We start from the raw sequence: 16,560 nt of genomic DNA, 5'->3' as shown, positions 1-16,560 counted from the left end.
GCCGAGCCCGCAGTCAGGGAGCTACCTTGGCCGAGTCCATTGGCGGTGTAGGTATTTGCTTTGGGGCATGTACTTGGGTGGGGGGTTGTTGTTGGGCATGGGACATCAACAGTGATATGAGCATCCTTAACGTTAGCAGGTTCGGAGCTCACACTGGCATTGTCAGTAGCATGGTTAGAATTTACATTGCAATAGGGCTCATGAGGTTTAGCCCCAACATCTTGTGCTTCCCCTCCCCTCATGGATTTAATGTCACTTTTTGAGTTATTGAGAACATTTCCCAAAGCACGCTCCATTGCAATGCTCATTTTCTGCATAAAACGTTCCTCTAGACTTTCTGTAATGTCTTTCTCCAACTCAGGGATAGATTTTGGTTGGCCACCCCATTTCCCTGCCGTTATGTCTCTCTCCAACTCCGGGATAGATTTTTGTTGGCCACCCCATTTACTTGCCGTTATGTCTCTCTCCAACTCCGGGATAGATTTTGGTTGGGCATCCACCGGAGCCGGTCCACACGTGTCTTTGTTTACATCTGCTCTTTCAGTCAGCAATCCGGTGGCTGCAGCAAACTTAACCGGACTTCCTTTTATTTCCTCCGGAAGGTCCGTCAGCAGTGTAGCAAGGGGTGAGTAGGTTGTTTTTTTTTCCTTTCTCCTTACCACCTGTGCATCGCTGGTTGGCTTCCTCCGTGGTGTTTCTGGGGGGGTGTAAGGGGCATATAAGTCCGTGTTCTCACCGTGTTCAGCCATTTCGGTCCTCCGGCGGTGGCTAGCGATGCAAGCGTAGTTAGCCAACTGTAGTGCGGGGACTGGGGGCTGGGGAGATCCCACTTCTGACACCAATGTAGCGTTCGCGGCTCCGCCGCACGGGTGGCTAACTACTTAAATGAGGAGGACACGATGGCTGTAATTTATCCGGGTTTTATTACCCTACAAACAGACTAAACCCCGGGGTTGGAAGACTGCCCAAAACAACAAAGATAGGTAGCGGTATTGTCTCTTAGCTCTCTCAGGATCCCTCACTAGCTCTCCCGCCGTAGCTTGACCCTCTTCCGGTCACTTGTAAACCCCACCCCCTTTTTCTCCCCGCCCTATCCGGCTAACTAGGGCAACGTCTTCCCCCCAACAATCCCCTTGTGAGTCTCTCCCAGTTCAGCAATGCAGGGTCGCTACAATATTAACATTTTAAACTGTATACCCCGGTTATCTAGGCCCGTTTTGTTTAATGTATACCACGTTTATCTAGGCCCTTTTTGTTTTATGTATACATGTCACACTGTGGGAAACGATATTTCGATATTTCTGGATGTATAACACATGTAGAATTTTTGACAATAAAGCTGAATTTGACTTTCGCGTGCTTGCATATTTTAACAAAGCTTTTCATTTTAGCCACACTGAATTTAACTAGAAGTCATGGCTGTGTCAATTACCAGTCTGATATCGTTTTACAAAGATGACAAGAAGAGTGTAGATAGAGGAGAGAACCACAAGTCAGAACACGTTACAGTGCAGCCTAGATGAAGGTGTGCTTACCGGTGTTGTCAGGGCTAGCATGAGGGACAAGGTTTATAGTGTCGGTGAGTAGTGATAGCAAGAGTACCGTTAACCTAGAGTTAATTTATTCACATTAATTCCAATCAACAAATCAATTGTATGTGTCACATGAAATCTTTATTAGGCAAGGTAAGGCAAGTTTATTTATATAGCACTTTTCAACACAAGGCAATTCAAAGTGCTGTACCAAAAATGAAAGACATTAAGAAAATGGCATTTAAAATCAGTCATTAAAAAGAAAAACTAATAAAATAAACATTAAAAGAAAAAATACATGGATAAAAGTTACAGTGCAGTCTAAGATATGAATAGTTCAATTAAAAGCAGCGACAAAAAGAAAAGTCTTCAGCCTGGATTTAAAAGTAGTAAGTTGCAGCAGACCTGCAGGTTTCTGGGAGTTTGTTCCAGATATTTGGAGCATAATAACTGAACGCTGCTTTACCATGTTTAGTTCTGAATCTGGGGACAGAAAGCTGACCAGTCCCTGAAGATCTGAGAGATCTGGATGGTTAATCATTTAGCAGGAGGTCAGAAATGCATTTTGGTCCTAAACCATTCAGTGCTTTATAAACAGCAGCAGTATTTTGAAATCTATTCTTTGACACACAGGAAGGTAGTGTAAAGACTTCAGAACTGGAGCGATGTGATCCATTTTCTTAGTGTTGGTAAGGACTCGAGCAGCGGTGTTCTGAATCAGCTGCAACTTTCTAATAGATTTTTTTAGTGAGACCTGTGAAGACACCATTGCAGTAGTCCAGTCTACTGAAGATAAAAGCATGGACACGTTTTTCCAAATCCTGCTGTGACATTAGTCTTTTAATCCTAGATATGTTCTTTAGGTGATAGTAAGCTGATTTAGTAACTGTTTTAATGTGACTGTTGAAACCAATAACAATAATAATTTAACCCGCTGACAAGAGACCCCACCTCCGAAGATCGTGACTGGCTGAGGGACAGACTCGGGGGCAGGTTCTCAGGAATTTCTTGGCTTCTCTCCCCCGAGCCAGAAGAGGAACACTACAGCTTGGAAACACTTACTGTTCCTGAAATTATCAAATCTGTTTGGCATCAGGGACCTGAGGCAATTGTGGCAAGCATGGCATTGTCTGAAGAGCAACAGAGGGCAATTCAGGCAAACTGGTCAGCGAACCAACACAAACTGTCATTTGTTCAGGAAAGGAAGGTTGACTGCCAGCAACTTTGGAGCTGTCCTGAGGTCAACGCGTGTGATTGCTTCCTTTATTGCCAGGGTGCTAGGGCAACAACAGGCCCTTGATGGTGTTTTGCCTGTACAGTGGGGGACTATGAATGAATGTGAGGGCGTCAGGGCATTCACCACTGCAACTCAGATGCAGGTCCATGAGTCAGATTTGTGGCTCGCCCTATCAGGATTGTTGGGGGCATCTCCGGATGGTCTGGTAGAGTCTTCCACTGTGCTGGAGGTAAAGTGTCCCTACGGAGCCAGGGAAATGACAATTAGTGAAGCATTGCAAATCAAGGGCTTCTTTGTCAGTAAGGAAGGAGAAACATTCAGCCTGCGTGAGGAACATCCTTACTGGCACCAAGTGCAAGGTCAGCTTCACCTCACTGCAAGGAAGAAGAAATAAAACAATTGTGAATTGTTTTTCATTTACATTTACTCGCCTTTGCAATGTTGTGGTTGTTAGAGTGTTAGGTTTCCTGTCAGCTCGTCTGTTGGGAAGATATAAAATATAGTTTCATGGAAGTCACACCGTCACATATACTGTAAGAGCATTAAGACATACAGTACATAGGCTAAAACAAAACATCTAAAGATATAACCTTGCACTTTGATAAGTCTCGTGAACATTTTCACTATTTTGACATTTTTATAGATGAAAATTGAACTAAAGAAATAAATGGTAGATTAATCCATATTGAAAATAGGTGTCAGCTGCTACACTAATTATAATAGTTATATTTCTTAATTAAGATAAGATATTACTGTATTGATCCCAATTTGGGAAATGTTTGTGTTGCAGCAGCATAACAAGAAAAACAAAATATAAGTTATTATATATACAAAAGTATGTGAGGGATGGAATATTAAATTGAATATAAATGTAAAATGTAAATGTGATTTTACGTCCAAGAGAAGCTATTGAGCAGAGAGTTCTCTGCCAGCCAGAGGTGATTTGTTATTAGTTCAATATGTCAAACTGATTTCCCTGACTACAATCTTTAGTTACATGGTGAAACGTTATGCTGCTTGTACTAATTAGACTTATCATATAAGCCACACAGGTTTTAATAGGATGTATTCATTATCTTTACTTATGTTGCGGTCTTTTCAGCAGCGCCATCTCTATAACGGCGATACAGTCACTACCCATTATTTACATTTCACCGTGACATGGACAAAAATGTAACGTCAGCTTACCTCATGGCACGAATCCAGACTCTCCTTTGGAAAACATTGGCCGGGAAACGATAGAACAAGCACGTTTCATGCGAAGACCTGTGGCTGCAACCCGGAGCAAAGCAACAAACCATTGCGTAGCTAACTAGTAGCGCTAGCTTTAGCTAACGTTAGCCAACTAAACGAACTGCCGAGTAAAATTGGAAAACACTGGTAATGAATTATTCTATAATTTGTAAAACTACGGTGTTAAAAACGACAATTTCAAAAATACAGATTCTAATGGTCAGATATAGGCAGGTACTTGCTTTCAAACAGAACACAGGGGAAAACAAACTTATCGGGAGTGTTTACGTGTTTGGCGTAATGACGTACAACGGCCTCGACAATTTCTGTAGTCCTATTCAGCCATTCTGTAACAACCATCGTTTTTCAGACACGTAAACTCTTCAAAAATCCCCAGTGGGGTCACTGCTGATGTATTTAATGTCGTAGAACAAAACGTGATTTACCTCTTAAATTTGTGTCAACCACAGACCTTATTTCGAGCTATTTTCCAAAACCCTATGGAAAAAATACATTGCTTTTTGAGGAAGGAAGCGGAAGTGCTAAAAATGCTAACTTACTTCCGGGTTTTACGACGCGTCACTGCGGTTCTCTATGTCTGCATTAAAAAAAATGGACTAATAATGAAGAAAATTAACACATTTGTTGCAATAGTCATTTATGCACTAACTACATTACTACTTGTATCTGTATCAGTTCTTCCTCATTTTCCTCAATTGTTCATATTTGGTTTATTAAAATAATGATATTGTGGTCATTGTTCAAAAATGTCTGCTATTATTATGTGTAGTATTATTATTATTAGTATAATGCGCTTTCTGTCTTCCTGTCATTATCAGGAGTTAGACATGTAATGGCTATGTATTAGATTAGATTAGAACCTTCATTCTCCTAACCTGCTGGGACATTTCCCTATAGCCAATACCTTTTATATTTTCTACTCTTCACTTACTTTTCAGCATAGGTCGGCATTGATGTACACAGCCGACAGAAGACCTTGTTTATATTGGCATCATATTGAGAGGTGCAGTGACGCGTCCTAAAACCAGGAAGTAAGCTGCTGGTTCCCTCGACAAAAAAGCAATGGGATTTCTCCATAGGGTTTTGGAAAATAGCTGAAATAAGGTCTGTGGAAAACAAACGTGTTTGATAAATGCACGTTTTGTTCAGCCGGATAATATCCACATGTCTACCCTACTTTTATAATTTTCGAATCATAAATCTAATCGATAGATTATAAAAGGGTTTTAGGATGCGTCACTGCACCACTAGAAAACAACTCCATCGATCAAGCTGGCTGAAACTTTCTCTCCCTATTCTTCTCATGCTACCTGTCACTCTCCTTTAACTCCTCCGGTGACTTTCTTTTATTTGAAGATAGTTTTTTGCCCGGCGCTCACGGCTCCGCAGTTTGCTTTTCACCCGACAATGACAACCGCCTCACGAAACGCTATGTTGTAGCGTTAATAAACAAAACAATTTAACAAAATTGCTTGTCAAAATACCTATACCACAGGAACATTTTATTTTTTTTAAGCAATATTTTTAGTGGCCCGAGCGGGCAAGTGGAAAGTACGATATGCTGGCCCGGGGTGTCTAAATAGTGCTTCCGAGCCAGCGGGCCATTTATAATGTCGAGCCCTGCTCTGTGTCACTGTGCATGTGTGTAATGTTTGTGTGCAAGTTAGACGGGGCCTGCTTGTGTGCCTGCGTGTGTGACTGTGTCTATGAGGGAGAAAGGAAAGCTCATTTTGGCAGCGGCGGGAAATTGATTTGACAACATAATACTCGATGTTCACGATGTGGTCATTTACGACATCACATGTAGTGCAATCCACGATGTATCGTGTAAACTCGATATATCGCCCAGCCCTACTTAAAGGTGGTGTAGGTGATTTTGGAGAAACCAGTATCACTTTCCGATCTGCATCCCTGCCCTATCTGCAGTGCGCATGTGCGAGATGGTCCGCCATATTTGACAACTACATACGGCAACCAAAGTACGACACTTGACACAGTGGCTTTTGGCAAAGCACAAAAAGAAAACTCGAGAGAGATGAGTTATTGTTATTACAACGTGACTTCACTATTATTTAACAACTCTTTTTATTGGGTTATTTTATTCGGGGTTAAGTACATTGTCAGAATAAGTGAGAAATTAATTTAACTTCTGTCGGACAGCTATCATACTGAATAAATATTTACTGTGAATGTATGGCATATATCTGTCTTGGGCAGCCGTACGGAGTTGTCCAATATGGCGGACCATCTCGCACATGCGCACTGCAGATAGGGCAGGGCGGCAGATCGGGTAGTGACTGTCACTACCCGATCTCCCCCCCTGCCCGATCTGTACTGCGCATGTGCGAGATGTAGAGATGGGCGAGTCCTGATTCATCCGGATCATTAACCCGGATCCTAGAAATGAGCTGGTCGTGACGAGTCTCGCCCTCTCCATTAACCCGAGTCCTTTGAGTCCCACACTTGGTGTGACGTACAAATTAAAATTATAAATTGCGTCACTCGCTACTCTCTTTATAAAATGTAAAATCACATTACAACGTACCCCAGTCCATCTGCCTACCCTTTAACAAGTAGGATAGCTGTCAGAAGTTATCGTTTGGCTCAGGGGAGGGGACGCGGATCAGTGAAACTTCCTGCAGACTCGTGGGGACTCTGAGGAGCCGACGGCTCCTAACCGTATTAGCATAGCAGATCCAGAGATCCATACTCGTCATGTGCAAGAGCATAGCCCCTCCTCCAGCACCCGGCTCCCGCGGCTATATTATGCACGAGTCAAAAGCAGACTCAGAGATTCGCAAATCTTGACTCACTGTGCAAAACATAGCAGACTCGTGCGGACTCAGAGCCGTAACCGTATAGCAGCAGATCCAGAGATCCAGCTGACTCGTCATCATGCACAATTCAACAGCAGACTCAGATTCGCTAAATCGCAAAATGACCCTTTTTTTTGTGATCAATATGTTTTATTAAAGCAAAAGACACCACTTTACACACATTTAACACATACAAACACCAGTATTGCAATGATTACGCAGTCCATGAGAAAATATGGGGGGCATATGATTAGATATAATTACATGTTTAATAATAATAATTGTATAATTAAGACATTTTATATATTCTAACTGTTTTGCAATTTTCAATCATTTGTCATTGTTTGTTTCTTTTTGTGTGCTATGTTCAAAATAAACGTTTTTCCAAGTAAGATCCTTTTTGGAAATGCAGCTATTACACGCAGGAGACTGTTGCACAACATGACAATTGTGTTAGAAGTCTACACTGAAACTTCATTTAGAGCCGGAAACATAATGGACTCAATCAAAATCCCGGGATCCGTGAATCCAGGTCAATGATCGAGAGCGACCAGTAGCCTACGAGTTAGTCAGCGGAACTTCACAGACTCAGATTCGTAAATCCTGACTCACTGTTCAAAACACAGCAGACTCGTGCGGACTTAGAGACGTGACCATATATTAGCAGATCCAGAGATCCAGCAGACTCGTCCTCATGTACGAGTCAACAGCTGACTCAGATTAGCCAACTCGCAAAATAACCCTTTTTTTTGTGATCAACATTTTTTATCAAAGAAAAATACACTGTGTAGCGGAGGTTAATATAACGTCAGTTTAATATGCTCGTGAAATGCAACACGTTTTACCGATAGGATTTCTACGGTCTTGGTGATGCTGACTCATATGACTCAAATGACTCGTATGATCCGGATCTCTTCAAGGACTGACTCAGAAGACCCTGAGTCCGTAAAAGGATCCGGATTTGCCATCTCTAGCGAGATTGTTATTACAACGTGACTTCACTATTATTTAACAACTCTTTTTATGGGGTTCTTTTATTTGGGGTTAAGTACATTGTCAGAATAAGTGAGAAATGTATTTAACTTCTGTTAGACAGCTATCATACTGAATGAATATTTACTGTGAATGTATGCAAAAATGTATGGCATATGGCTGTCTAATGGAAGTTAAGTCCATTTCTCACTTATTCTGACAATGTACTTAACCCCAAATAAAAGAACCCCATAAAAAGAGTTGTTATATAATAGTGAAGTCACGTTGTAATAACAATAACTCGTCTCTCTCTCGTTTAATTTTCAGCTTTGCCAAAAGCCACTGTGTCAAGTGTCCTTCCTGGGTTGCCGTCCGGAGTTCTCCAATATGGCGGACCATCTCGCACGTACGCAGTACAGATCGGGCAGGGGGACGGATCGGGTAGTGACAGTGACAACTAGCTCGAGTGCGCTAGAATTTGAAAATACAAAGCCGGAAGAAATCTGCTACTTCCTTACAGAGCCCCTCCTCCAACACACACGAACGCGCACATGACCAATGAGGGCACGAGATAAGTTTGTGCACAGATGGAAGGCTGACAGGCAGGTAGGCCATCCAGTTATTTTAGCCGGGCCGGCTCAGATGATTGGTCGTGCTTTTTACAGTACTACGGCTTACACAGATGAAATTTTTACATGGATTTTTTGTCAAAGCACTTAAGATATTCATTGCTATCGGGATGTTAAGAGCATTCCATGGAATATAACAAAAAGTGTATCTCAAACCGGTTTCTCAAACTTACCTACCCCACCTTTAACCCTTTAGAGCAGTGGTTCTCAAAGTGGGGTCCGCGACCCCCCGGGGGTCCGTGGCACTCTGCCAGGGGGTCCGTTAAAAGTTTTCAGATTCATTAATTTAAATTATCATATCATTTTTTTTCATTTTTTTTTTTTTTACAAAAGGCTTCATAGTTCAACAAATAATATTTTTCTTTTTTTAATCTAAAATAGTTCATAGATTACGTTCTAATCTAACACATCTATACATTTAAAAATCAAGCGTGTCACCCGTTACCGTGGAAACAACATTAACTGGTACGTCAGTCAGAGAGTGCCGCTGCTAGCATCATAGAGATATAACACGGCTAGCATACTACGAAGATGGACAGATTTTTAAAACGACCGGTTACGGCTACAAATGAAGTAAATGAAAAACAAAAAACAAAAGTAAGGAAATACGATGAGGAGTATCTCCAATATGGATTTATTGAAGTGGAAGGGAAACCGAAATGTCTGATATGCCTGCGGTGTCTTGCCAATGAGGCAATGAAGCCTGCCAAATTGAAGAGGCACCTCGAGACCAAGCATCCAGATTATGCAAAAAAAGACCGGGCTTTTTTTGAGAGGAAGGGCGAGGACTACCGCCAGCAACAACAACGGATGGTTAATGTTACGTCTGTTTCTGCTAAAGCGCAGCGGGCCTCCTACCTGGTAGCGCAGAGGATTGCTAAGGCGCGAAAGCCCCACACAATAGCGGAGGAACTGCTGCTCCCTGCTGCGGTGGATCTGTGTGAGGTGATGGTGGGGAAAGATGCGGCTGCCAAATTGAGAAGTGTACCTCTGTCAAATGACACCATCAGACGACGAATTGAGGACATGTCTGCTGATATCAAATCACAACTGCTGGAAAGACTGAGAGGTTCTAAATTCGCGGTTCAATTGGATGAGTCCACTGATGTGTCCGGCTCTGCGCAGCTCATCGCGCTGGTTCGCTACCCGTGGGAAGGAAGGATTCAGGAAGATTTTTTATTTTGTCAAGAGTTGACGGGGCGAGCAACAGGTGAGGAGATTTTCAATGTTATAGATATGTTCATGGAGACTGGCAATGTGAGTTGGGAGAATTGCATTGCGATTTGCACGGATGGGGCAGCTGCCATGACCGGACGCAAGAGTGGGGTGGTTGCTCGTGCCAAGGAGCGCAATCCAATGATGATAGCTACCCACTGCATGCTGCACAGGCAGGCTCTGGCATCAAAATCATTGAGTCCTGAGCTACACTCCGTTCTCAGCACGGTGGTATCTGTGGTCAACCACATCAAGTGTAAGCCACTGCAGTCCCGTTTATTCGGCCAGCTCTGCAGGGAGATGGGCGCAGGACAGGACACCCTGCTGTTCCATTCAGAGGTGCGTTGGCTCTCCCGTGGAAAAGTGCTACAGCGGGTGTACGAACTGCGCTCAGAGCTTTGTGAGTTCATCTAGAATGACAAGCCAACCACTGCAGCACTCTTCTCGGACCCCGAATGGATCGCACAGCTTGCCTACCTTGCAGATGTGTTCAACTCATTGAACGATCTCAGTTTGTCCGTTCAAGGCAGATATGCCTCTATCCTGGAGGTAAGCGACAAAATGAAGTCATTCCGTGCCAAAACAGCGATCTGGAGAAGGCGGGTGCAAAATGGCATTACAGACATGTTCCCCCAACTCACAGAGTTTTTGGACACAAACCAAATACCAGCTGAGATTGTGAAAAATACAATCGGTTTGCATCTTGCCTCCCTTGGTGACTATTTCAATGACTATTTCACTGACGTTGACACCGATGCCTGGGACTGGGTGCGCGACCCCTTCGTTGCCCATACATCAGCGCGGGGTCTCAGTGGAAAAGCAGAGGAGGAGCTGCTGGACCTGGCATACGACGGGACGCTGAGAATCCGGTTCGGCCAAGGGGGTTATGTGGACTTTTGGCCTTCAGTTGAACAGGAGTATCCGGAAATCGCTGCTGTTGCCATGCGGGTGTTGCTCCCCTTTCCAACCACATACCTGTGCGAGTCATCATTCTCAGCGCTGACCTCCATGAAGATCAAGTACAGGGATCGGATGGAAGTGGAGAACGACCTACGTGTATGCCTCTCATCTACTTCTCCAAGGATGGAGAAGTTGTGCAGCGAGAGACGGGCCCATATCTCACATTAATGGTAAGAGCATGCTATCTCTCTCTCTATCTCTGTGTGTGTGTGTGTGTGTGTGTGTGTGTGTGTGTGTGTGTGTGTGGGTGGGTGTGTGTGTGTGGGTGTGGGTGGGTGGGTGTGGGTGGGTGGGTGTGTGTGTGTGTGTGAGAGCAACAGAAATGTCAGATATGTTGCATTTGATGATTTAGTTTGATATGTGTGTCTTCACTTGCAGAGAGAAGCAATCAGCTTCATGGACTGCCTTGCATCACTCCAATAGTGTCCAGAGCTGGCTGCCATTACAAGTAGTGGTTTGGGATTGTAACAATGCAGTTGCAGTTGTTTTGCAATTTACTTAATATATGTTGCAATGCAGGCATGTGTTCAATTGTTTATAGCCTGCATTTATTTTGTGATTAGACTTTTATAAATCATTTAATTTTAACTAAGAGTGAAACACTTGATGTTTCATCTTTATGTGTGTGTGTTTGTGTGTGTATGTTCTGAAATGCACTTCAAATTATCACTTTTCTCTTGATTTCCCTTTGATATTTTGTTTAGGTACAGTGTTACTTGCAGCTAATTGATTGATTGTTTTATGGGTATTCTGTGTTGAGATGGTGCAAATATTTTTAATACATATCTAATATCTTTCTAATACATTTCTCTTGTGTTGTTCTTTCACATAACTAAGACTATAGAAGTGTAAAAAAATAGGCTACGTCAGATTATTCCAAGGGACATACATGTCAAGTCAAGTACATTTTTATTTATATAGCCCAAAATCATAAATCAGAATGAGGGGGTCCTTGGTGTATTCTCTATCTTGTAAGGGGTCCTTGGCTGCAAAACAATTGAGAACCTCTGCTTTAGAGTCCTGGGTTTATTTCGCCGTTTTCGCATACTTCTGATTTGTCTTACTAAACTACGTTAAGAAATGTTTAGCATGTCAATGTTTGGTATCTATTTTTTTGAGACAACATCACCTAGATAAACTGATAGTTTTTTTTTTACGTTTTGACATACTATATGAACATTTTGGACCCAAAACCGCTCAAAAAACTTAAAACTGATTTTGAAAATGATATTATTTGTACTATGGATAACACAAACATGCACAACGAAACATTTTGAAAGCTGGTAATATATACCTGGAATGTCACTATGATAATTTAAAAGTTTGATTGAGGTTAGATGAACCTAGATACACATTTTACACAGGGCGACTGTGGCTGCGAGGGAGTGCGGTCGTCTTTCAACCAGAAGGTGGTGGGTTCAATCCCAGCCCATGCAGTCAACATGTCGATGTATCCTTGGGCCAAATACTTAACCCTGAGTTGCATCCGATGCCATGGCCAACGATGTGTGAGTGTTAGGTCCACTGCTCTGTATGAATGAGTGTGAATGGGTGAATGACATGTAGTATGTAAAGTGCTTTGAGGGGTCTTAAAGACTGGATAAAGCGCTATATAAGTACAGTCTATTTACATTTAATTAACAAATAGCAGGTGTATCCATAGGCGATTTTTTTATGAATGGTCTTCTCCTCCATGTCAAAAAACAAGCTTATAGCTTGTCTCACGTTCAGAGTCCTCTTCATCATTATTACAATGTTAGTTATAGCTTCAATACTCTAAATTTATCTAACTATCTCTCAATTCTCAATATTGGTTTCAATCGCCGTCTCTCTTCGTCTCTCGCTATCTCTTTTTTTCTCTCCCCGAGTCGCCGTCCCTCTTCGTCTCTTGCCATCTGTCTTCGTCTATCTCTGTGTATATTCGTCTGTCTTCGTCTATCTCTGTGTATCTTTGTCTCGTTTCGTATCACTCCGTTTATCAGATTACCCCACCTTTGAATTCCATGCCGTCACAGTAACCCATCCTATACAATTAACCATTGTTGTTCTCTACCGTCCACCAGGCGCCTTGGGGGACTTCTTGGAGGAGTTAGATAATCTCCTCTCACACATCCCTGAAACTGGCCCTCCCGCTGTACTTCTCGGAGATTTCAACCTCCAGACAGGGAAGATATCTGAACTAACATCTCTGTTAACCACCTTTGCTTTCTCACTGTCTCCATCCCCACCAACTCATAAAGCTGGCAATGTCCTTGATCTCATATTCTCAAGGAACTGCTCTACTTCTAACCTCTCTGTAAACCCGCTCCACACATCCGATCACTTCTTCATTTCATTCTCTCTACCCCTTTCCAAACATAACAACCTAATCTCTTCTAACTCTGCTCCTGTCCGCCGTAACCTCCGTTCCCTCTCCCCCTCTACCTTTGCCTCATCGGTGCTCTCAGCCCTCCCTTCCTCTGACTCGTTCCAACTCCTGCCTCCAAACACTGCTGCAAAAACTCTCCTCTCGACTCTCTCATCCTCTCTGGACTTTCTCTGTCCTCTCACATCGCGGCCGGCTCGTCAGTCCCCTCCTGCTCCCTGGCTAAATGATGCACTGCGTGCTAATAGAACCATCCTTCGGGCAGCAGAGCGGAAATGGTGGAAATCCAAACACCATGACGACCTCCTAACCTATCAGGCTCTCCTCTCCTCTTTCTCTGCTTCCATCTCTCAGGCAAAAAGCACTTTCTTTCAAGATAAGATCCAATCTTCCTATTCCAATCCCAAAAAACTATTTTCTATCTTCTCCACCCTCTTGGACCCCCCCAAAGCACCTCCCCCCTCCTCCCTTCTGTCAAGCGACTTTGTTAACCACTTTGAAAAAAAGGTTGATGATATTCGCTCTTCTTTTTCTGACTCACCTTTACTCACCGCTGGGTCACCAGACCCTCCCTTCACCCACACACTGACCTCCTTCTCCCCTCTCTCTCCAAGTGAGGTTCTTACCCTCGTTACCTCTTGGCGTCCTACCACCTGTTCTCTGGACCCTATCCCCTCAAACCTCCTTCAGACTATCGCTCCTGATATTCTACCATTTCTCACCCATTTCATCAACACTTCTCTAACTTCTGGTCACTTTCCAAACAGTCTCAAGGAGGCAAGAGTAAACCCTCTCCTTAAGAAACCCACTCTCAATCCGTCTGATGTTATTAACTACAGGCCCGTCTCTCTCCTCCCGTTCCTGTCTAAAACACTTGAACGCGCTGTCTTTAAACAACTCTCCTGTTATCTCCATCAGAACAACCTTCTGGATCCGCACCAGTCTGGTTTCAAGGCAGGTCACTCAACAGAAACTGCTCTCCTTGCTGTCTCTGACAAACTGCACACTGCTAAAGCAGCCTCCCTCTCCTCTGTCATCATCCTTCTGGACCTGTCTGCTGCATTCGACACGGTGAACCATCGGATCCTTCTTCGCACTGTCCAAGAACTTGGAGTTTCAGGCACTGCACTTTCCCTCCTCACCTCATACCTCAACGACCGCACCTACAGGGTTACTTGGAGAGGGTCCGAGTCCGACCCTTGTCAATTAACTACAGGGGTCCCTCAGGGCTCGGTTCTTGGTCCCCTCCTCTTCTCCCTGTACACAAACTCGCTCGGGTCTGTCATTAGCCCGCATGGTTTTTCATACCACTGCTACGCTGACGACACCCAACTAATTCTGTCCTTTCCCCGCTCAGAGACCCAGGTCGTCGCACGCATCTCTGCTTGCCTAGCAGACATCTCTCGGTGGATGTCTGCTCATCACCTCAAGCTCAACCTTGACAAGACTGAACTGCTCTTCCTTCCGGGAAAAGATTGTCCCACTCTTGACCTAACAATCAACATCGGCACCTCTGTTGTTTCCCCGACTCAGACTGCAAGGAATCTGGGTGTGGTCCTAGATAATAAACTGTCCTTCACTGCAAACATCGCTGCTACAACCCGCTGCTGCAGATACACGCTTTACAACATCAGGAGGATACGTCCCCAGCTGACCCAGACATCAGCGCAGATTCTGGTCCAGGCTCTCGTCATCTCACGCCTAGACTACTGCAACTCCCTCCTGGCTGGTCTACCTGCATGTGCCATCCGACCTCTGCAGCTCATCCAGAATGCAGCGGCTCGTCTGGTCTTCAACCTTCCCAAATTCTCCCACACCACGCCGCTCCTCCGCTCCCTTCACTGGCTTCCAGTAACTGCTAGAATCCACTTCAAGACACTGGTACTTGCGTACCATGCTGCGAATGGATCTGGCCCTTCCTACATCCAGGACATGGTTAAACCGTACACCCCAGCACGTGCACTCCGCTCTGCATCAGCCAAACAGCTTGCTGCACCCGCACTGCGAGGGGGACCCAAGTTCCCATCAGCAAAACACGTGGGTTTGCTATCCTGGCTCCAAAATGGTGGAATGAGCTCCCCATTGTAATCAGGACAGCAGATAGCTTACACATCTTCCGACGCAAACTGAAAACTCATCTCTTCAGACTCCACTTCGAGCGATAGAATTACTAACAAAGCACTTATATACTAATAAAGGGCTGGCTTTCTAAATGCCAGTTGAGTAGCACTTGAAATGTTTGGCTCTATGAAACCTGATGTACTTATATGATTCTGTTTTCTTAAAGGTTGTATCTTCCTGGTCGAATGCACTTATTGTAAGTCGCTTTGGATAAAAGCGTCAGCTAAATGCAATGTAATGTAATGTAATTACCCCACCCCATCCCTAGTAAATACATCCTGTTGATCTACAGCCGCTCGAAACCAAATACGGCGAGGATATACAAATATGTAATGTCCGCCACATTCAATTGCTCATACTTTAGAGCCAGCGAAAAAATAAATTTTGGTTTTACTGGGTCCATTACATGAAACAAAGACTGGCAGAGAGTTTCCAGCCAGTACTTTCGACAGAAGCAGCCGGCAAAGTTGGTCCGACTGTTGTTTTTATGCGGTGCCGGCTTGAACAGGTCACATGATCTGATCACGCCGGCGTGACGGTCGACTCCAAAGGGTTAAAGGGGACCTATTATGCAATGTCACTTTTTGATGTCTTTTATACATAAATATGTGTCCCCGGTGTGTAAGGAGACTCACAAAGTTTCAGTAAAATACAACCCTGTCTCTTTTCCTCCTTACCCACATCTCTAAAAAAAATTAAAACCGGGGTGCAAACGAGCAGATCCAGGATACGGCTCCTATGACGTCATTGGTGAAATGTGGCACACGTGACACGTTCCAACCTATTTTCACCGGCACACTTGACACGTCCCAACCTATCGTCTCTGTATACAGTCGTCTAGCTGAATAGTGTATTTGTATTCAGCAGGATGTCTGCAGTAGAGTTTTTACAGTGTTTCCCACAGATCTGAAATATACTTGGGGGGGTGATGGTAGTGGGGGTGGGGGTTGAGATGACGTGCCTTTGTGACGTGCAACAACATTAACATTAACCTTTCTGATGGTTGTTTGTTAGCAGACCCTTCATGCGATGGCAGAGCGAACAGGTACAGGCCCATAGTGATAGCCCTATAGTTTAAATCTACTACCCACAAATAAACATATGGACATGGGTAGGGGTGAAACAACTATTCCACTTAATCGATTAAAATCGATTACCAAATTAGTTGCCAACTAATTCAGTCGTCGATTCGTTGGTGATGTCATCACGTGTGTTTTTTACGCGCCGTTAAGCTCCAACGTTATTGGCCTTTTTATCGGTACTGGAGACATTTTAAAAAATATATGTCATGTAATATTGCTACATAAGCATTATATCGCAGTCTTAGTGTCGCCAACTTGTTTCTAATATGCAAAAAGACAAACAAATGCATATATGATGTATTTTCGATCTTTCCAATCCAGAAGAGAGATCTTTCTCTCCCCCGTCTGTGTGTGAGGGAGCGGGGCAGTTTACACAC

The 16,560-nt window shown here is 43.7% G+C and overlaps 1 protein-coding gene across 1 annotated transcript; it reads left to right on the top strand.

Annotated features, from left to right (window-relative positions):
• The first annotated feature begins 8,645 nt into the window (after window positions 1-8,645).
• On the top strand, window positions 8,646-11,619 carry LOC307021207 (zinc finger BED domain-containing protein 5-like). The gene is made up of 2 exons (XM_079653101.1): window positions 8,646-10,785; window positions 10,994-11,619. Exon 1 carries the CDS (start codon window positions 8,972-8,974, stop codon window positions 10,067-10,069), a length of 1,098 nt encoding a protein of 365 aa, XP_079509227.1. The 5' UTR covers window positions 8,646-8,971; the 3' UTR covers window positions 10,070-10,785; window positions 10,994-11,619.
• The last annotated feature ends 4,941 nt before the right edge of the window (window positions 11,620-16,560 follow it).

This window comes from Notothenia rossii (assembly GCF_949606895.1).
Source record: "Notothenia rossii genome assembly, chromosome: 10".
Taxonomy (NCBI): domain Eukaryota; kingdom Metazoa; phylum Chordata; class Actinopteri; order Perciformes; family Nototheniidae; genus Notothenia; species Notothenia rossii.
The sequence above is the reverse complement of the archived record's forward strand: the minus strand, read 5'-3'. Positions and strand labels throughout refer to the sequence as shown.

Coding starts and splice junctions, on each gene's coding strand:
- LOC307021207 (XM_079653101.1), top strand. CDS start 8,972: ATGGACAGATTTTTAAAACGACCGGTTACGGCTACAAATGAAGTAAAT.